The 22,802-nt window shown below is 49.9% G+C and overlaps 1 protein-coding gene across 5 annotated transcripts in view; it reads right to left on the reverse strand.

Moving 5' to 3' along the window:
• Positions 1–3,352: 3,352 nt before the first annotated feature.
• LOC121587771 overlaps positions 3,353–22,802 on the reverse strand; it is a 68,261-nt gene continuing 48,811 nt past the window's right edge. For all 5 annotated transcript variants that reach the window (XM_041904880.1, XM_041904882.1, XM_041904883.1 and 2 more), the window contains exon 4: positions 3,353–14,485. In XM_041904880.1, coding sequence (XP_041760814.1) covers positions 9,434–11,986 — 2,553 coding nt within the window. In that variant the 5' untranslated portion in view covers positions 11,987–14,485 and the 3' untranslated portion in view covers positions 3,353–9,433. The remainder of the gene's footprint in view (positions 14,486–22,802) is intronic.

The raw sequence follows: 22,802 nt of genomic DNA on the forward strand, positions 1-22,802 counted from the left end.
ATATTTAGCCAGTTCATAATTCACGCAGTGCGAACGAACTTTGACTTTCGCCCAATCCTTGCACGATCCATCGCATCTCGCACGACATTATCTGCGTGGTTCGAGGCGACAACTCCCGGCAAGACATAAGCCACCATTTCGCCATACGCGATTTGGAAATGCTTCTTCATTTACCCTTCCGAATGTTTGCCCACCGCTGTTCCGCCCACCCGCTTCGTGTGTTTTTGTTTAGTAGCTTTGGGAAATTTAACAAATTCATTTTCCATTTCCCACGCAAACCTTAACACGTGCGCGGGGGGAGACGTTTTCCGCTCCGCTCCCTCAGCAGCTGCTGCCTCTCTAGCTGCCGGTTAAATTAATTCAAATTTTACACTCATTTACGCCAGCTTAGACGGCTTCCCTTCAATGCATTGTCGCCCCACCGTTCATCGAAGCACGGAGAACAATTTAATGGTTTTTTCCTGTTGTGTGAATTGTTTCGCCTAACTTTTTGTTGTTGTTGTCTGCTCGCGGTTGGTGTAGCAACACGGATATGTTGCTCAAGAAAGATCCACTCCGCTAGCTGACTTTGCAGCTGCTAGAGTGTGGGTTATGTTGTCGTGGTTTTCCGTTCGTTGCCGTTTTTTTTTTTGTTTGTTACTGCTCCATTTTGGAGGAGAAATGTACAACCAGCACACAATCGGAAGGCAGCCCGCGGGTTGAATGGGGAGAGCAGCTGGTGAAATAAAGCGTATTATCTGGCAGATGACAAATGCAACGAAATGCTTCCCGGTAACGCAACCGAGCGGCGTGGTGTACCACGGGATGTGAAGCAGGCAAGTGCAAAGAAATGTTAGCTTGTGAGGATTGCTTTTCCCAAGTCGTGTTTTGTGCCGGCAGTGGTGGTTGGTTGGTTGGTTGGACAGCGAAACTACAATGGATGTGGTAATGTTTTTTTTTTTGTGAAATCGCGATTTCATTACCATTGCCGCTGGATGACAGCTAGAAGCCTGCGCCTGAACACAACGTTGCATTCTTTAAGTTTGAATTATCGTGTAGCTCTACGGAGCGGGAAGTGATTTGTTGTGCGTTTCTTTTCCGGCACAACTATTACATCGTTTTTCCACTGTCACCGCTAAAGGTGGGTTAGCAGGTGGGTTAGCGCTTGGTGGAAATGAATAAAAATGGGATAAAGTGCAGCTGGGTGTGCACGTTTTTCTAGATGCTTTTTTTACCTTTGACAGTGTTGCTATTTTTTACGTCCAGATTGAATAATACCTTTAAAAGCTATTTAAATTATTAAACCTAAAATCAATATGTTCATCTGAGCCACAATGTACTGCCACAGCCACTATACGCTGCTGTAATTGAATTACATAAAGGACAAACCAATACCACATCAAAGGGGTAAATATGTTATATTTACCTTTTATACATATGCAAACGAAACAAGCTACACAAATGTGCACGATAAAAGTGAAATCAATCGCGGCAGTTCCCTACTTAATGTCATCCAAATCAGATTATCCATCGAGTAGCATTCCCCCACTGCTACCACGTGTCATTTGTTGAGCCCTTTTGCATACAAGTTCATTCCGAACAGCTATCACTATAAACCAGGAAATTATTAGCTTTGGTGGATTAAATTTGTGATAGAGATTTCATGCGTGTCATCAACTGCAGAAGCCGTACGCACGGATTTTTTTTGTAAAGGGCAGCGATTGAAGTAAACCTTTTCCAAAGAGTATACATTTCGTTAGGGAAAACAAAAAACGGATTAATCCCTCTGCTTATCCGATTAAACACAATGACTGCAGCTGCTGACGTATCAGTTGACATTAGCTATTTTCTCTCTCTCTCTCTCTCTCTCTCTCTCTCTCTCTCTCTCTCTCTCCCTCCATGCTTCTTCTAGCCACTCGCCAACGGTAGACAATTAATTCTATTGACAGAACAGTACCGTAATCAACGCAACGCACGACACCGGGCCCTAACGAGCACGGGTACTCGCTTCAACCTTTAACACGGGGCCCATTAGCCGTTTAAAAAGCGAACAATTGAACAAATGCAAGCAAAATCACTGCAGTGAAGTAATAAATCATTGAAACCGCCTATCGGAAGCTTAATTTTCGATGCACGATAAAAAACGCACCTGCTTCACGTGAGCGAGCTGCGACAAAGGGCTGCTGATAAGCTGAACTCTGAACTTCAGAGTCGGTCAGTAGACCGAGCTGCGCTGTCCGGTGGGATGTCACAGTCGGCATTGGGATTGAACCGATAGAACCAAAGCCGGCAGTACAAGAGCTCTAGAGGATAAGGTTGATAAGAAAAGGGTGGATCTATTTTTCGAGACGTATGAATTTGTTATCTGTCGTTGGCAGTAGTGTGCGGATTGTGCGGCACCGTCACAAGGTGATAGGGTTTGTTCCAATTTTACCCAGTGGCACAACCATCGAGAACAAAATGGAAATGGAAATTCTAGAATCCGTTCCGTTCGAATGTGTAGAGCTCGATGAATCACTGTTTACAAACCCTGATACCTGATTGTTATCAGGGCAATTAGGGAAACCTTCTAATGATTACTCAAAATTTAATATTGCTATTTACCCCTTAAAGCAAGCAGGAGCGATCAATGAATCACGAATTAGTATATTTATGCTTCGGTATCTTCTTGGTATGTGCACATTGCATTGATAACAGTCATAAACAAATCAGTTGCACCTTTTGGCTCCGCACAAGACACGGTGCATGACACGGCGAGCTGGGTGAGTCAGAAAAGGTGTGCGAATGTTTGATTTATTGGAGCAATCCAAGCGTCAGCGTCACGCGTGTGGTTTTGCTTCTTTATGCGTGTGAGTAATTGGGCGGCAGCTTTCAAGTGACTCTAACAGTTTGTTGGTTTATTGGTGATGGGAAGATGCTGTACAATAATGTTTTATGTTATTTTAGGCTGCAATGAACTCTTCATCACCGTCAAACTAAAAAGCGACAATGTTTCACAAAGTGTGTTGAAATAAAATTGACGAAATACGAGCCGATCGTGCGCCTATTCGTGCGATCTTTTGCAATTCGGCACCTCCTAAAAGTGTGATAAATGCAACTACGTTGGCGGACAAAAATACTTACGTGTACTTATGTGTACGACCAAATGTTTCTCCCATTTTTCTTTCCACACTATGTACAATCCTTCTACGCGTAAGCGTAAAACATTGCGGCACATATTACATTTTGCATAGCATTTGACTTTTATTACTTCAATTAGTGGTGTGTGATTTTTGTTTTCTTCATATATTTTTATATCATGTTTTTTTCTCGTTCTTCAATATCTGTTTGTTTGTTTATTGAAATTTTCTTTTCATAACAGCTTCTTTTTTTCCGAGCATAAAACTACTCAACATTTCGATTCTTTGATTTTAGTATCGCATTCTTTTGTTTTTTTGTTTTGTTTAGTCTCTGTCTCTTTTTGCTCCTATCCTGTCTGCTTCCCCTGACTGTTTTCTTCTACAGCACGTCCTTCACCTTCTGCACCTTCGTCTGCGCAGTACACCTAATAGAGCTTTATACACTTACAGTAACGATCGCGCATTATCGCTTCACTAAACACTTATCTTGTTTGCTTAAACACGTAAAACAGTTTTGCTTTGTTAAGGTAATAAGAGTGTGTGTGTGTGTGTATGTAGCCAAACCTTAACCCACTGCAATGGTATACGCCGCTGGTGCCGTGGTGCGTGTGGCCATGGTTTTTGAACCCCCTCTTCCTCTTTCTGTCTCGCTCTATTTCTCACACACACACACACACACACACACACACACACACACACACACACACACCCATAATTTGTCTATCTTAGTGCATTCTTGTGGGGAGGGTTACTAGAGCTACTTAAATAAATAAAACTCTCCACTCTTCTTGTGAGATACCTATCAATTCGTCCCTCACACGACCCGAATTGGCTAATGTTTCGTCTTTGTTATGTGTGTTGTATGTGTGTGTGTGTGTGCGTGTAAGTGAGAACCCTGAATAAGGACTAAGGTGGAACCCGCAGTGGCTCGATCAAATCGCTTCCTACATTGGAGCTCCCTGCCCGTTTGTGCGTCACAGCAAGAACACCGCGTGCGTATTGTGAGCGCTGTATCAAGCGGTTGCTTCGTGCAGGTGCTGTTGTCAGTTGAGATTCCTGTCAGCACCTTCGGCCGCACCATGCGCAATAGAGTTAAGTGCATGCAGCTGTGTGTTTTGCTCTTCAGTTATGCTCCAGCGCTGGTGTTAGTAGCAGCTCGTACTAGTTTGCAACGATTTACTTTCCCTTTTCTAGTGCCCCACCTCCAAAAGCCCTGGTTGCACACCCTCACGGACGACCTTCAGTGGGAGGTACGCGGCAAGGGGGGTACGATAGGTGGCAAAACATGCACACAAGTACTCGCGATGGCCGCGCTCTTGATGTTCACCGTGGCCCGCTTGTACTGCTGGTACGGTACATGTGTGCTGTGTGCCCTTCGTTCTAGTTGCATATTGGCAAAAGTCACACACACACACACACACACACACACACACACACACACACACACGTACGTAGAATCAGCGCGATCACAGGGAAAAAACCTGTTCAGCAGCAACAATGGCCGGCATGCGGTGCAGAAGCTGCACCGGTGTTGCAATGCATGTGCACATTGCGTCCTGCTCGGTTTGGGCGCGCATGCAGCAGGCTTCTTCACAGCCACCGGTTCTGGGGATCGATTGGCATGTCGGTGGTTGGTTCGGTTAACCACCGCACCACGGGGATACCCCCCCAAAGGGTCAATGGCACGCGAAAGTAGGATGGAGTAGAGTTGGATGGGTGGATAAAAACAAACCGATATCAACTGGTTATGGGTTTCTTTGTTTTGTGAACTGATTTCAAGCGCGTTGGTTGCAATGGTGCACTGGCATTGGGAGCGTGAAGTGAAGCGATTCATTTAATTTGGTCAATTGCTGTTCTTTTTTTTTCGTGTTTTATAGTTTTACCCTAGCAGTGCTACCAGCGATAACAGGGATAGAGCGAAAGAGTGTACGTGTGTGTTTGGTGTCATTCTAATATCAATACTTCCAATATCCAATGGCACGGGCGAGTGGTTTCACACTCACCATTTCTTTTAAAGCCCAAACACACACACACACACACACACACCTGACTGCCCCCGTGTGGTAAGCCCTCGTCATGTTAAAGCACACACTTCAAACATCGTTTCCCTTTGATTGAAGGTGTTTCGCCGCTCCTTCCGCCTCTAAATAGCTCTAACTATGCGCGGTTGCTGCTCTCCATCTTCAGCGGCAGGGGGGGTTTTAGGTGTGCTGTGTAGCTGCGTGACTAACTCTTCTCCAGGCGAGCGTTTTAAGGTGGAACTCTATTTGAATGCCCTCGATTTTTTGACTAATTGTTAGAATAACACCGTCCTCGCGACCGCGGGAAGCTATAGCAAGCTCAGCGTTTTTGGAGTACTCGTGCTGTCGAGTAGGTTACAATGTAAGGGACACGCTTTGTGTGAGCACAAGGCTGCTTACTTTGTTTGTTTGATTTTTTGTTTCGTGACTCATATCTGTGAGCGTGTGTGTGTGTATGCCCTATAAGCACTCCTATTAGGTAGAGAGTTAACTGGCGGTTCATTTAAAATATTTGCAGCATTTTTTTTTGTTTTGTTTTGTTTTAGTTAGTTTAGAAATAGAATGTTTTGTAGCAAAAATAATTCTCTTCCATCGTAGTTTTAAAAGATCCTTTTCGCTTTTCACCCGACCTTGTGTTACCCTGTTATCATATTACGCACCTTTTTTTTTTTGCTCGATCTTTCACACATATACACACGCACATCGGAAACAAAAACGGCAGCAATAGTCACACTCCAGCCAACGCTGGAGGTGGAGCATCATGGAAGAGCCATCATTATTTGGTAACTTTGTTATATGGGCGTGTTCGAAAGGCGCGTGGCTCTTGTGGCTTTAGCTTTTGTCCTATGTTTTTTTAATTCTTTCTTGTGACCGCACAAAGCACCAGTACGATTAATTGATTTTGCTCCTAGATTCTGCTGCTAAGGGATGCTTGCTGCTTTGCCCTTCCATCGCTTAATGCTTACCATTAGCTCGCTTGTTTGTTTTCTACCGCAGTGAGTTGAGCGTTTGTCTAACCGCTCTCTTAGGCTAAAGAATAATTTCTAAACGATTGTTTTTTTCTCCTCTTCTTCTTCTTCTTCTAGTGTTCATGTCGTGTAGGTTGCATGGGTTTAAAGCATTATTACCAGTCAGTTTGAAGTAAAACTAGGGATACGGTGTAGAAAACGGAAACCCTTCAGGTATCGGTCCTCCGATCCTCCTTCTATCATACAAACGCAGACACAGACACACACACACGCACAGAAACACATGTACATTCATATACACATACTTATTAACTAAAGGGATTTGTTTGTGTTTTGTTAGCTTCGACTAAATTTCCCGTCACGTTTACATGTACATTCGGCCTTTTGCTTATGCTATATGCCATCTGCCCACTGCTAAATAGTAATAATTTAGAGCTTATGGTTTGGTTTGTTTTGCACTTCTTAACCGACCCTTCTTAACCGAACTCTGCAGCGATGACTTGCAGCATGAAAACTGAAGCATTCTTTGTTACGTTAAAACCAATCAATACCTAACCACTCTGTCACTGAGAGCTGGGAGAGGGCGGGTAGGATAAAGGATGATGGGTGTACGGGAAGCGTCTTTCGGTGGGAAGTTATCATCATTCCGGAGTCATTGGTCATATTGGTTGCGTCATGTATTGTTTAGAGAGTCATTTTGAAGATTGCATATGCAACATACGATGACGTCAAAGTTGAGCAAACAAGCGAACCACACTGTCAAGCGTTGCGTCACCAGCGATCCGAACCGATGGAGGACACAAATTAGAAACATATTAAAGGCACATTAACCATGCTCCATCGTAAATGGATCCTTTCCAATAAAAACAAAAAACCTTTCTCCAACGGTATGCACGTTTGTGTGCGCGTATCCCAAAGCCGATCGATAATCGATTCTTGACTCTCGATCGACTGTGATGAATTATTATCTGCACACGAGTGTTTTTATTCCCGTCCGTGCCGCGTCAGCCCGCACCAAAAATAGACATCCGACGAAAAGCCCACCCAGCGCGGACATCCTTTCGCACGTGCTCCCCCATGCCCCCACCGGCCAAGGGCGGAAAGGGCCAAGAGGATCAGCCGGAAACGACCCGAAACGACAGGACAATAAGGTTATCCTCTTCGACAGCACCAGCGTGTGTTGGGTGTTCATGCGGCATGCGTTCGGCGTGGAGTGGAGGTTGCTACCTGTCACCAGTAATCAAGATGCTAGATGGCACGCATGAACGACTCCAGCGCGAACGGGGCGCAACTGCGGGTGAGTGGGTGGCAGGCTGGCTGGCTGGCGTTTAGCAATAGCGCCTTGAGCACCGGAATTGGAATTGCGGTGTCCACCCACGGGACGAAGACGAAGTTTTCCATTTAGCAGTTTTCGGTGGGGCGGGGAGCGGAAGTGTTGTGATTGGTGCGAACCTGATGGACGGGGCAGTAAAGGACGAGTTTGAAGGGGAAGCGACACAACATTTCAGTTGAGACTGCGTGTAGTAAATGCTATTTTTAAAAGTCACCATTATGGAAAGGCACATTAAAAAAAAATGCTTTTAAACATGAGGTACGATGTGCTCGTACACACTACTACAACTAACCAATCAATAAAATCTAAACGAACCTCTATCGGGTAGCGATACTACTTTACGTATTTAGCCTCCGTACAGCTACAAACAGCCACTCATCGATTTTGGATGGAAAAACGCTCCTAAAACAAGTGCCGGTAGTCGAACAAAAACCGGTCACTTTGGGTAATGAAATCAACTCGAATTCCACTTAGTGATACCGGCCACTAATTAGCCGCTCTATTCACTAGCCCCCACTCCAGAAAAAAAAGAAGCGGGACAAAGAACTCATTACTTGCAATGGGAAAATCGTAACACCCCTCGCTCTCTCGTGCGCTGATCGCTGTGTGCTAATGAAGTCGGACCATTTATCGCAGGTCAGCCTTTGCTTTAACGTGTTTATCATGCATGAGGCAGAGTGTGGCCAGTCGGAAGGACTAAAAGCTGAGCACGGACTGGCTCGAAAACGGCTTTGGCATAAAGGAAACACACCGCGTTACAATCGAAACGGTCATCGTTCTAATAACATTCGCTGATGCCGTATTGTATTAACTCCCTTAAGCTTGCGATCTGTTCACCATTTAAATGCACGTCAGCAATTTAAGATGTGAGGAAATGGCACCATTTGATTCTCTCTATTTCTCTCTCTCTCTCTCTCTCTCTCTCTCTCTCTCTCTCTCTATCTTTGTTTCTTTAACCTGGACGTGTAATATTTTCGGCTTTCCTGTTACGTCTAGTGTGGTGTCGCGCTGCGTCACCAAGCCCGCGCACCGTGTACGCAACGTGGTGCGGGCTACTAAAAAGCATACGCTTCTAGCCGCACCGTTCTAATCGCGGTGTCCACGGTCCCAATGTCCTATTTTAATCCCCACGTGTCGTGTGATGTGAGCTACGCGCTGGGAGCTACTACACATGGCCGACCACCGGCGCCTGCCTACATTACGCCAGCCAGTGCCAGTGTGGTTTGACAACGTGAGAACTGGCCGGTTTCCAGCCCGAGGCCGGCTTCCGTACACACACACACACGCTCGCACGGACTGTATCATTTTGTTTTGTGCCAGCCGTGCACATTACGTACACGCGGTCAAACGCACCCCCTTGCGCCCCTCCCTTGCGCTTCTGCAGCGCGTGGTGGATGAGTCGAATGACAGTGACGCTTTGCAAAACGTTTGTGTTTGTTGTTCTACCAGCAACCAACAGGGCGAATATTTTAAAACAAGAAAAAGGACACCCGAACCGGGGTGTCCGCGCATGGCAAAAAGTGGGAATCAAACCCAAGCCCACCGGTTTCACCACGTGGTGTTGGAGCACCACGTACCTGCCGGATTGTCTGTTGCTGTTGGTGCATCAGAAATGCGCAAGAATGTCTCAGCATGATGGTTGGTCGGGTTCGTCGGGCTGTTGCGATGGCAAACACGTCGTAGCACGTGCCGCCTAGAGAGACGTCAGCAGTTTTTTGTTTGTTTTGTCCAATGCAACCAATAAATAAGCTAGAGCGTATTGTAAAATAGTGTCACTGCTGGGCAGGTAAGTTGTCAAAGTGATTGGAAGGCAGTAAATAAATAATGTAATGGAATACGGATGAAATGGAAAGGAACACTCCCACCTCTCAGGCTCTCAGTGATGCACTTTCAGCGCTTTTTGGCTTTTTGGCATCGTGCGCAGCAAAAACAAACCCTAACCCTAAAGGCCCCCCTCCCCCTGTCTGTCACTCTCGCCCTCCCATTCCCTTAGATCAGCAGTTCCGCTTACAGCTACACCTCCGTCTGCTCGTCGTTGCTGGTGCAGGAATTGGTGGCAAAGTTGCAGCCCCACTTACGCGAACTATCACAGACCCGTTTCAGTATCGATTTCTTCTGGATGCAGAGACTATTGAGCTCGTCGGAGGGGTACCGCTCGAACTCGACGATGTACCCGTTCGCCACGGCCACGGCCGCCGCGTGATTTGGCGTGAGATACTTGCACGAACTATTGCTGCGCGTCAGCCCGCCGGCGCCCTGGCTGCCGGCGATGCGCACCTTGTGCGCGGACTTGTGCGCGATCACCTCCGGCAGCTCCTCCTCCTGCCCGACCGCGTTGGCCAGCGTAATGTTGGCACCGTAATTGCCGTGCTGCTGCGGCTGCTGCTGCTGCGGCTGATGCTGCCCCGGCGGATGGTTGTTGTAGTGCGTGTTGCTCGTGGTCAGCTTCTGGAGCCGCTCGTTCGTCTTCTTGTCGATGCCGAGCAGGCGCTTCACGCCCCGCCGCACGCGCTTGTTCCGGTAGGCGAAGATGAACGGTGAGCTGAGGTTCGCGATCACCACGGTAAAGATCGCGAGCAGCGCCTGGTCGGACACGATGATTAGGTCGACGTGGCCCTGCATCAGCACCAGTATGCCGTACGGCAGGTACGACACCAGAAACATGATGATCACCAGGATGCTGATGCGGGCGGCGCGCGACTCCTCCCGGTACTTGAACAGGGAGGACGCGTTCGACAGCCGGTGCCGGATCGAGGTCATGTAGCTGAGCGCCTTCGGCGGCACGTGCACGGCCGGCAGCGACAGGATGTGGTGCGTGCCGAGGCTCTCGAACTCGCCGCCACTGTACTTCTGGAAGTTGGGCGTCGAATGGACCTGCCGCAGGCCGGCGACCGGCAGCTCGGCCGGCTCCTCCTGGCAGAAGCTTACCAGCCGGCCGGCGCTGTGATTGCGCCGCACCTTCCCCAGACCAGCCGATGCGGCCGGCGGCGGGCTCGAGTGGGTCGGTATCGGCCCGCTCGCACTGCCCTCCGCCGGGAGCTGCTGGTGCATCGGAATACTGTTGTGGTTGCGGTCGGGCCGCAGCGGCGACTTGAGCACGCTGGGCAGCGAGGCCGCCACGCCGGACGTTGGCGTGGCGATCTGCACCACCTGCGGGCTGCGATCGGGCCGCTCGAGGGACGCATCGAGCTGCTGCTGGATCGGTTTGTGCGTTGGCGTCGGGGCGGGCGACTGCTGCAGCAGCGGCTTTAGGCACGAGTCGCGCGGCTGATGGTGATGGTGCGGTATGCTGCTGATCGTGATCGTTTCGTCCTCGTAGTGGATCTGCTTGTCGATCTTCATCGTCAGCCCGTCGCAGCAATCGGCCCTGCTCTCGCCCGGCCGCTCCGGAATGCTCGGCATCGGTTGAATCGGCTGATGCAGCTGCTGCGCCGGCTGCTGCTGCTGCTCCAGCATCGACTGCCTGTCGGCCGCATGGCACTGCTTCTGGGCGGACACGAGATTCAGCGCACTCTGCAGCAGCGGCGAGGAGCCGTTCTGTCGCATCCGCTGCCCGCTTTCGCGCGCCTCGGAAAAGATGCGCCAGTACATGGCGCACACGAGCGCGAACGGGATCAGTATGACGATCACGAAGTACGCGTACGAGAAGATCGTGTTGTACAGGTCCTCCGAGATGTTCAGATGCTGGATGAACCGGTCGCCGGCGGGCAGGCCGCCCTCGCCCGGCCCGGCCCCGCTCTGGTTGCGGGCCAGCTGACTAGATTCGATGGCGGCCACCTCCTCCGCCGTGAGCCGGTTCTTGAACAGCGTCACGTACTTCTGGTCCCCCCGGAACCCGGACGCAATGCCGAACGCGATGCCGAGCGCCCAGCTAGCGATGATGAACGCCCACGCCTTCAGCTCGGAAATGCGCGAGTGGTAGCGCAGCGGATCGGTAATCGCGCACCAGGTGTCCCCGACGACGAGCAGGACGGAGAGGGCCCCCAGGGCCACCACCAGGTCCAGGCCCCAGCACCGTATCTTCGTGAGCGTCAGGTTGGGATGTAGCGCATCCACGCCCGGGCCCGGGTGTATCCGGCTCGTCCGTATGAAGGGCGTCTCATCTTCGTCCTCGTTCTGCTCCTCCACCCTATCACAGTTGGACGGCCCATCGTCCCCACTGCCCATGGTGCCATTTTTGGAGCACCGCACGATACGCGTCCGGTTCGGTTGGGCTACCGTGGAGCCGGGCTGCTGGTACGCCAGTGCCACGGTCGTTGTCGTGTACGCCGGACTGCCATACTCTCCCCCTGTCGTCGGCTCGTACAGTGCCGGTGTGGCCGCCGCTGCCGGCAGCTCAGCGGACGGCAGTGGCGTCGGTACCGCCGCCTTGCCGGTGAACGCGTTCAGCAGCAGCGACGGCCCGAGAATGATGCAGCAGACGAGATTCACTATCAGCAGGTTGATCACGAACCGGTTGGCGGTGGTGCGCAGACTTGGCGTCACCCAGAACGCACCGAGCGCCAGTATGTTCACGCCGATCGAGCTGAGCAGCAGACCGCCAACCAGACAGTCTATGGCTAACATTGTGCACGGTTGTTGTTCGTTTCACTGCCCCTAGTAGTATGGCTGCAGGCTGGCAACGGGCACACGGTTGGCCACATGGTTGTTTGTCGCGGTACCGCGGCTACATCGGTTTCCCCACCGGGCACATTCAAACACACCTCCCCGATGGTTTATTATTTCAACGGTGCGAATCGCACGGGCACGGGAACTTCTTCAAGAAATTTGCAACTTTTGCTTCTAAACGACCGGTCTAACACACACACACACACATACAGGCACGTGCACACGTAAAAGAATGTCGTTCGACAAGAATTAGCTGCACCACACACTGTTACATTAAACACAGCATACTAACACACCCATAGACACACGTTGTTGGGGGGGGTTTAAGCTTGGCCAAGCAAATAAGGGTTGGCTTATTTGTAATTGCTCCACGCGGGTTTGGGTGTTTGGAAATCAGCGTAGCAAACGAGGGCCGGTCGCGGTTGGAACCACCTCCCCTTTCCACTAATTTATTCCCTCACAAAGGTGTGTGTATAGGTACCCGCAAGTATCGCACCACTTTGACCACCCGTTCGAAGCCCTTTCCCACGCGCGACAACGAGCAGGAACAACAACGGCGGCTGCTGTGTCCACGCACTGGTTCGTCGTCGCCGTTGGTCTAACTCTTAAATGCGCTCTTCTGCCACACTTGCTCCCGTTTTACACCTTTGCGTCAGTATGTCAGAAGACGGGATAGCAGAAAAAATGCACACAAACACACACACACACACATTCACTTATTTATATTCGTGGATTTAAAATATGTTTTCCCCAAACCACCGGTCGAGGTTTTTCTCTTGCTGCGCTTGTCAAACGGCACACGTATAAATTCACTCGCACGCAACTCACACGTCCGGCCACGAAAGAAAAGGGGGGGCAGGAGATGTGTATCTGCACGATCTCGCCACTGTGGCTCATAAATTATCGTTATGAGACGTTCTGCTGCTCTTCTTTGCCTTTCTGCGGCTCACTTCAAACACTTGCAATGATCGCTCCCGGCGTGATTCGATCACTGTTTTTTTTTCCCGAGCTACCCTTTTTTTTGCACTACCACGAAAAATTCGTCACCGCACTGCACATGGACGCTTCTTTTCTGTGGTCTCTTTGTACGGTCACACACGCGCACACACACACCTAAACGGTCACACATAAACACACACAAAAAACGGCGACTATCCGTGCGATTGTTTTGTGCTGTGTGTTGGCCGCCCTTTTGGCTGCTCTTGTTTTCCTCGGCTGTGTCTGTGTTCTCGAGTACGCGACACCCTATCTCGCTGGTACGCCCCAATAGCTGGCGTTTGCGTGTGCGAGCGCCAGGCGAACTGGGTCTGTGAACCGCGTGCAGGCAACTTTCCGACTGGTCGGCTTCGGGCGAGTGCAGGCAAGTTTTGTTCGGGGCCACGGTGCCGTCGTGTACGCACGAAAGCCGAAGCGCTCCCGAACCGGTTCGGTGGCCGGTTCGTGGCCGCGCGGTTAGTTGCACCGCCACCCCGCGCTGGGGTGTTGCTGCTCCGTACACAACGGGGTGGCTGTTGTGGGAAAGTTGGGGGTTGGTTTCGTTCGTGCGTTCGGCTGCCGATCGGAATTATTCTTGATGCTGTTTTTTTTGTTTCTTGCTGCTTCTTGCACGGTGAAGAGCCGGGTGCCGGGGGAGGGGACTTGGAGGGCAGGCCGCCCGATGTGGGGATGTGCCGGCCGGCCGAGCAGCAGTGCGGGGTGCACCTGTACCAACAAGTCGTCTCCGACCTCCGTCCGTCGTCTGCACACGCTGTGTGTTCCGTGCCGATGCCGTGCCGGGAGATTGTCGCGGGAGCGGGGGTTGGTTTGGCTTCTTCAGGCCAGTCGATGCGATGTCGTTGAGCTGCGTCTTTCCGCATTCGGCCGAGTGTCTCGGTTTGTTTGTTTGTGTCGCTGTGTGCGTGTGGCTGTGTGCATCCAAATTGATTGACTTCTCGGTTGGCGACGGCTAGCGGTTTTCCTGCCGCTTCTGGGTCTCGGGTCCGTGTTCCGTCGGTCGTCGGTTGCGATTCGCTGCTCCGTCCTTTGGCGCGGTTCTTTATTCTGGGCAGCGCGCGGCTTGTTAGTATGATCCCGCCGGTCCCGCCCCCCTTCCCCGGTCCCGTCAGGTGGGCCAATTTAAAGCGACATAATGAAACACGAAAAAAAAAAATGAGAAACCCCCACACCAACCACAACACGGAAAACACACAGCAGCAAATCCGTTCGCGATATTATACTCGATTGTTGTAAGGCTTCATTATCGCGCAAACTGTGCGTTTGGGGTTTGTGTTCGTTTGCTTTAACTGCAGAGACAGGTAGCCGGTTTCGTTAACCTTGTCTATTTTAAAGTGAAGCGTGCGTGTGTAAGTGTTTTTTTTTAAAGTAACGTGTCTCAACTTTCAGTTTTTGTTGTGGGTCAATTGACATTTCATTACGCTTCGATGCGCACTGCCTAACGTTCCGGGCGGTCGGGTTGGTCTGAAAAGGGAAAGGAAGGAGAGAAGAAGAAACAGTGTGATCATTATTATACAATTATTGTAACAACATGCACGGCTAGAACTCAGGATCCCACCCACCCTCCGTGGTGGTGGTTAGATTTCAAAATAATGTCACGAAATCTTTCCGCCAGCTCCCCCAGGAGGTGTATAACTCACTCCATCCGGTTCGAAGGACCAAAACACAAGCACAGCCAACACAGCGGTCACGGTGCGCTACAACACCGGAATTCGCAATGGGAGCAAGTTAGTGTACAGTTTGAAAGGCGGAGAAGGCGGAGAAGAAGGATGCACCATTCCTTCATTTTTCTTATAACAACTGAAGCGGACATTGCTGCCCTGCGTCTCGCTCGCGCTTTAACGAATTTCGGAACGCTCTATTGATTATTCATCAAGCAAAAGTGTTGGCCATTTGCCGTACCGTGCCAAATGGCCACCCGTTCTGTTCACGGAGGTCGAGGAACAGAACACAAAAACAAATAGTAACCGGGCGGGCGAAATAGGCAAGCGAAATGGCCAGTCCTTTATTGCCACACACACACACACACAAACACAACACAAACGTGCAGCGGACACCAACACACAGGGCCCTCTGGGTGTGGGACACCCCCGTTTGGTGGAATTGTGTTGGGAAGCTTCCATTTGCCGGCTACGTGTAGTTATTTATGCATGTAACTTTGCACCTTTCTCTCTCTCTCTCTCTCTTGCACTCTCTCTCTCTCTCTCTCGCTCTCGCTAAACCATCCTCTGCCTAGTGGCTTTGGGGATGTAAAAGTTAAAGGTAAAAGACACAGCGCTAGAACCAACTCTCCACCCTGTAGGCGCTACTGAGGGCATGCCTCTAGCAAAGGAGCACCAAGTACTCGACGCGCGCGCCATAAAATCGATCCCAGGCACCAAAGGTGATTCACTCTTGGCCTCGTTATGCAACGACTTTTGACACCGATTACTCCATCCCGGGTGCCGGTATGAGGCGGAGACGAGCTGATAACGTAATCAAAAGGCGGAGATTGACACCTTGTTAAAATTTCGTGAGCAGCAAAGTAACGGTGTGAACGGCGGATGATGAAGGCGTATCGATTATGGCGGGTGCGATCGTGAGTTGTTTTATTGATGCGTTTCATGGGCTTGCGTCTTCACAGCCTTGATCTTTGGGGGCGAGTGTTTGAGTTTCCCCAAAATTGCTTTACTTCACAATCCGATTCGATGCCTTAAAACACTCTTCTACTTATATCTACTGATTCTGCCTCTGTGTTCTTAAATTATGGAGTACATTAATCTGTTACGGCTCCAGTACACGCCGGTCAAAAGTGTCCCCTTCAGTGATGGAAATTTATTCCCACCGAGCCGGTAGAAGAAAGAAGAGAACCCGCTCAACCAGGCACAGGCAGGCACAAAGACATCACAGCCTGAAAGGGCGCAAGCTTTTCGCTGCAAAACTGCGGGTCTCATTAAATATACATGCGTTTCTGCTTTGTTTTGTCCATTTCGCGTGCCCCCTTTCGGATGGGAAGAGGGTTCCGCCGGCAACACAAAGGGACACCAGCTTAGCGCTTGCCTTTCCGTTTCCGTTCTGTATCCTTTCCGATTAACTGTGTGTGTGTGTTTGTGAGCTGAGTGGAGTAGCTGAGGCAGAAAGCAATCCGCTGGCTTATGGGGAAAACGGAATGGCCGTGGCCATTTCTCTGCCCATCATCTCAAAAACTGCCGAGACAAACAATGATGCGGCGGAAAGATTGCGCCCGTCTGCTCACTGGATGGTTGCAATTAGTCAGCACCAACAGGAACTGTCAGAGCGGCATTGTGGAAAACGGAGCCGAAGTGCTCGGGTAGATTAAGGTTTTTTTGAATTTTTAAACTACAATTCTACAACTATCGCAAATGCAAATACCGTTTCTCGGGCACGAGATCATAACAATGTGGCGCTACAACATCACAGCGCTTAGTGATGCGCAACAAAGTGGTTTAGTGGTGCTAAAGACTACGCCGCAGACGTTTGGAATCTTCCATCCGATCGGACAAAACCTTCCCACCGTGCTGACTCAGTAGCGTCTGGGTGTGTGTGTGAGGGTGCGTGAGAGCAGTGTGCATATAAACACACAGTAAAGTTGCTGAATAATGGTTCGGGCGGCAGCTCACAGCCCTGCTCAGTGGAATTCCCACAATCGAAAGATCCAGAGAGCGACTGCCGCGCTAGTACGCAGCAAACCTAACACCCGTCCCGTCGGCGATCATTCCAAAACGCGCGGAAAGCGGTAGAACCGAAGGAAGCAAAAGCCATAACGGCAACAACACAACAACAAAAAAACATCCAACTGATGAAGAACGACGGCCCACCGAAACCCCATGTTACCATGGTGCGGTACTGGCTGCTGCTACTGGAAAACAGCTGATCGGATGGTGAGGTCTCCGTTACGGTTCAGCGAAAGCTCGCTAACGAAATCTTACGAAATATTGGCCCACTGTTGAGTAAATTGGTGGTGGGCAGCCGCACGGCAAGCGGTTCACGAATCGAGTCAGGGACGTCGGAATCCAGTTTCAACCACCGGTGGGCCTGTACCGGCTCGACCATCCGATGACCTCGTTCGGGGTCACCGAGCGCAAGCACACACACATACAGGTTTTTGGAGTGATCGGTTTTGTGGTACGGTTCGAAGCAAACTGCAATGGCCCGCTTCTTGCCCTGAGCTCTGTGAACCAAATCCTCCGACAAGACCGGAGAGTTGATGCGGCGGGTGGGGCGCAATATTGGTAGAAGGAGGCGGAAGCGATAGGTGAAACATAAAACCCAATGCAAACGAACGACGGTCGAGGCTTCCAAAAACTGATAAGAGCTCGTCAGCGCCGTACACACTCACCGTTTGTTTGGACCCGATACTGTACAGAGCCCACAGTCCGGTGGCTGTGGTTTGGGAAGATTTCGGCGGAGCGATACGAAGGAAAGCCTTGACACGGTAGCATGTGCGACTGGAATGACTAGAAGCGACAAAAATCGTATAGTCATCGTTAAGATGTCCCCCCAGAAAGAAGGGGCTTGTTGGCCGCCGAATTGAGTGCGGCTCATTGATAAAGAAAGTTTGCTAAAGGTTTAGGTTCTTACACTGAACGAACGTGCTCGGCAATGGTGACTCAAAACAAGATGCGGAAGATGGGCAGCGGGCAAACAACGAGGCCAAAAGGCCGGTGTAGGCACCGGTGCTGGAGATAAATGATAATTAGATTCAACTTTGACAGGTTGAAAGGAAGCGTTTAAATAGCAGATTGCCTTTTTCGCTTAATTACTGCCTAACCGAGGTTCACGAGCAAGACGCCATGCCAGCTGCAATGTTTTTCCTGGTGTATAAATAATAATCTGTATCCGTAACTACACGAAGCTAATTCGCGATGGGAAAGCTACGCGGGCATTATGCATCACGAGCTAAAAGACAGACAAGCAAGACCGTTGTCCAGACGCCACAGTAAATTGTGATCGAGTACAACAATGCTCCCCCCTCGCCATGAAAATTGTGTCTTCGGGAAGAGCAATGATTAATTCCGCGCAATGTAAGTCCATGTTAGTGATGCTAATGCTGCAAACAGGTTAATTAAATGTGAAATAATTTAACGCATTATGACAACAGGGAGAACACATTACTCGGCCCATTTGCTCGGCAGTTTCGCACAACCACACACTCCTTGCAGTGCCATTAAATTCGCTGACTAAGACCGGCGTTTGCTTGCCAGTCAGCGGCCCCTTAGAACTGACGCCCAGGATCAGGTTCCGTGTCCGGTAACGCGCATTACATTGTTTATTGACCGAAGCCCGAATGATTGGCCGTGTGGTGGGGGAAAAGGGGGCGCCTAGGGCACGGTGGTTCATCAAACCCATCAACCCTACCATTCCCACGAATCATTAGTCAGCGGAATGGAGCGGAGCGAGAGTCTTGTTATGCTACCGCGTTGACAACCAAACAAGAACCACAGAACAGACCATCGTCTGCTGGCGTTCGTTTCGGGATCAAAGTTTCAGTGTTGCGTACGCGTGTGTGTTTAGATTAGCGATTGGCGCAGTTCACGGAACATGTTTTCGAGGCGTCTGTTGCGCACCAGCCTGTCACATGTTTGCGTCGCGCCAAAAGATCGTATCCAGTCCGGGGAGCTTATGTTGAAGTGTAAAATTGATATTTTTAAAAATCCCACAAACAGTGCCATCATGATAATGAACGCTTCCTCGAAGTATTGGTACCAAATCTTGGTCGCTTATCGCCGACTGCTGTTGGACGGCGCACGGGGCATATTTACCGTTCGCGCTCACGGCGGCTCACAGAAGAGCATCAATATTTGCGCCCTGCCAGCAAGAGCCCTCATGCCGCACGAGAGCATGCGGTCCGTTGATAGCTTTTTCGGTGGTCCCCCAAACCCTCCCTCCCGTTGGTACAGTGGCTCGAATTCGTTTGCTGGCGCGTGCCCTATCGCCATCCATCATCGTTTGGGCCGGCATGCGCTGAAAGCATGCGCCCTGCTCGTAGGGAGGAGTACACAAAATAGTCACACTCGACTTTGAAGTGTGTTTAGTGACTCTTGCGCCAGCGTTGTCGCACTGGCTAACATCTCACCCCGTGGTAGTTATTCCGTGGCACAAATTCCCCGCTGCCTCGCTGGTAGAAGTCAATAAAACGCAGCAAATTGGAACCGGAAATCGAGCGCGCAAACTTCACACCCCGCCGCGAATTGGTTTATTTTGGAGAGGTTGTACTTTTTCTCGAATCTTCAGCATCTATTGCTTCTTCCCAGAAAAGGGCTTCCCCGTCTGCTGGTGGCGCTCGTCGAGCGGGAAGAGCAGCGTCAAGTGCTTGGCGTGAGATGTGTAAACATCCTTTCCGCCGTCGACTCGGATTACGACACCTGCTCGAAGGTTGCCGGAGGGAGCAAAGTTCACCCAATCATCAATGGGGTTTGTTGTTTATCCATCGATCCCGTTAGTGCATGATTGGCGCGCGCGAGCAACCGTGCGGTTGCCACTCAGGCAGGTAAAAACAGAATGTAAACGGTGGCCGGGTTAATAACGCCGGAAGTCTATCGTGCGGTCAAATTATACTAATCTCACAACCACAACCTCTCTCACCGAAGCCCGATGTTTCGTTCACCCCCTAATCATTGGGGAAGAGGGGTATGGGGTATGATGGTGGAGCGGGCAGAAAGTGAGAGGTGATCATTGGGTGAACTATGATTACGAAATGTGATACACCTTCGCGAGCGCGGCTGGATCCATTCAACCCGCTTTGATTGGCGCTGGTCGCTGGTGCAATTTTTATGAATGAGAGGAATTTCTCGATCAGTTGGAGCTGGTTGCAGCAACTGCGTCGTGTTGAAATTGCATTCTTCCTGGTATCTGAAGTGGGGGATTTTCACCCGCTCGGGGGTTTTTTGGGCGTATGTGTGTGTGTGTTTTCCATTTTGAAGTAATATTTGATTTCCATTGTTGGAATCTCGCCCTGAATAGCAAACCATGTCCGGTTTGCTATCGACCGAGCTGTCGATAGCTGCGTGCCGGCTAGTCTTGCAGTAGCAAATACAATGCAACATTTTGCTGTCAACTACGCACGCGTGTGTGTGTGTGTTTGCACATTATCAACATTCCTAGCACGTAATGGCTGAAGAGGGGGCAAACTTTTTTCGACTGAAAACATCCCCGGCGTTCGGCGCTCACGCCCGCGAACCACTCGACCGGGACGACACACTAACGCACGGAACTGTAGCACGGATTAATACGTTGTGTGCCACATTTTAATGATGGATATTCAGTGCGTTTCCGTGAAATTCCCCCGCACAATAGCTACCTCAGTTTCCGGCAGAATGGGAGCTAATCAAAATGACATTACCCCCGGGAAGGGACCAAGGAAAATGGTAGGGAAAAACTGGCGAAGAAAATTAATTCTTTACGAGGTGCTTACATTACACTTTAACTGTGCATTGTTGTAAGCGCTCAAAGTTGGGGACAAATAATTTTGATTGCACTTGAATGTAGCAAACGCAGCGCTGCAGTGGCCACGTGGCCAACTCGTTACACAATGCAAATGGCAATTGAAGCAACTCATACACACAGACAACAACACGTAGAAAGAAACATAGTGGTGCTGCTTTGCTGTCGTGTAACAGTAGCAAACTTTAGATTGTGTGAAAACTTTCGGCCAGTTCCCGAAGGCGTGTCGTGGGCGACCATGGTTCAACATGACCAACTTTTCCCAAGCGCGGGCCAGGAGCGAAGCGAAGTAAATGTGAGCCCCGGTGGCCGGTTGAAAAGTGAAATGGAAATGGTGTATTACGCCACTCGTGAACTCGCGAACGGACGGAGCAGCAGCAGGATAGTTGGTTGGATAGTTTCACTGCCAAGGCCACCGGAAGGTGCACCACTATTTTAATCTCTCTCTGTGGTGTAGCGCAACAAAAAAAAAAATCGCCGTACCGCGTGAGTCGAAAGTGGAGTCCGTGGAACCGTTGCGTGCAGTGGACAGTGTTTGGTAGGTGCTGCTGGTGCTGCCGCGAATCTTGCCCATCCCCGGCAGCAGCGTACGTGCGTCGGAAAAGTACCAGAAGCCAGCAGCAGCGCGTGCACAACCGCTGTTGTTGCTTCTCCCGTTCTATTTATTGCACTCGCGCATCTACTGTTTCTTGGTCCAAGTGAGTGGGGGCTGGCGACGGCGACTAAGGTGTTTACAAACCGGATAACGTGCTACTGCAGCTGCAACTGCAGCTGTTTGTAGATGCACATACTTCAACACCATCCCTCCCACTCCCCCCCTCCCCCCTTGCCGTTTGCATCCGACTCGATCGTGAATCGGACTAGACGCGATTATATGATAATTAAGGTACGGTACTGGGTACGGCTCAACCCGCCGGTAGCTGTGTACCGCATCGAATATCTGGAACCACGTTTCCGCATGCACAGCTAGCTTCCCCTTCCGTCTCTCCCCTCCTCCTCACGCGGGTGAGAAGGGAAAGAAGGGGCGAGTGCACTGCCCTGATGCATTCTGACGTGCGGTTAAGCATTCGCTCGCAGAGTGTGTGTGTACGCTGATTTGATCGTTTTCTTGGCTTACTGCTGGTTGGTTGGTTGGGTGGTTGGTTGTTTGGCTGCAATTGCTTGGCTCGATTACGTCCATTTTTATGGATTCCCCGGCGCGGGTTTCCCCATGTCTGTGACCCGGTGGTTCGGTGCAGATGAAGATGCACCCTAGCGCCGTAGCGCCGTAGTCATCGAAGCTGGGTGTTTACAGCGCCGTTTGCAAGGTGGTTGCGATGGAAAATTTCTTCCAATACCCCTATGCTAGTCTGTTTCTACGCAGCGTTACGATGCAATGTTCCGTTCAAGATATTAGGTTAGGTTGTACAGTTAGTTGCGATTTCAAAAGCAATGTCATTTTTGAAATTATTTTTTATCTTTTTCTAGTTTGCATTGAATGTAGAAGATTTTGGGACGAAAAGGCAATATTTTACACAATCATTCTTGATATCAAGCGGGCAATTCACTCATTATTGAGCGGTTTCCAAGTCCAATTTGTTGATTTTACGATGAATATTAACGATGGAAATAATATAGTAAACTATGAGCTGTGTACATCTAAATTCAAAAATCGCTCTCAACAACTGCCGTCTAAACCTTACACATGTAGACCCTTTTGGTGAATCCAAAAATGTAATAAAACCCGAATGAATGACTCAAAAGACATCAAATAGTGAACTCAGAAATGGCAAGAGTTCATGATCAACGACACATCGTTTGTGCTATTGATACATAAATCGAATGGAAAAATACGCTTCTTGCTTATTGCACAACTCAATAGAAAACGTATTTTCCTCAACAAGCTTTTTTGTTTGTGTAGGATGAGGTAACCTTTAATCGGAAATGCAACCGATGCGGTAAGCTCATCAGCGACTCAGCAAAGCGATCCGCAAAAACAATCATCAACCCTGCACCCGGGAAGATACTCGCCGCATCCTGGTAAGATGTTGCGGTTACGATTTGTTTCAATTTATGTTCCATTTTTTCCAGCGTGAATCGTGTGCGCCAAGTATCGATGGCAAGCGCGGCACCAACCACAGCGGAGAAGGTGGCTGAAAACTTTTTCTCCTTATTTGACTCTTTGCACTTCCACGTCTGTTCGGTAAAGAATATTTACAATCATCGCCGTAGCGAGAATCAACGAGAATGAGGTTCTGGTTTGTGACAAGGGGGAAAATTAGATTGGAAAAGTAAGCTCATCGAAGGTAATTCGAACACAACGGATTAGAAAAGTTTGTGCTTGTTGGCGATCAAGGGG

This window comes from Anopheles merus, chromosome 2R (assembly GCF_017562075.2).
Source record: "Anopheles merus strain MAF chromosome 2R, AmerM5.1, whole genome shotgun sequence".
Lineage (NCBI taxonomy): Eukaryota > Metazoa > Arthropoda > Insecta > Diptera > Culicidae > Anopheles > Anopheles merus.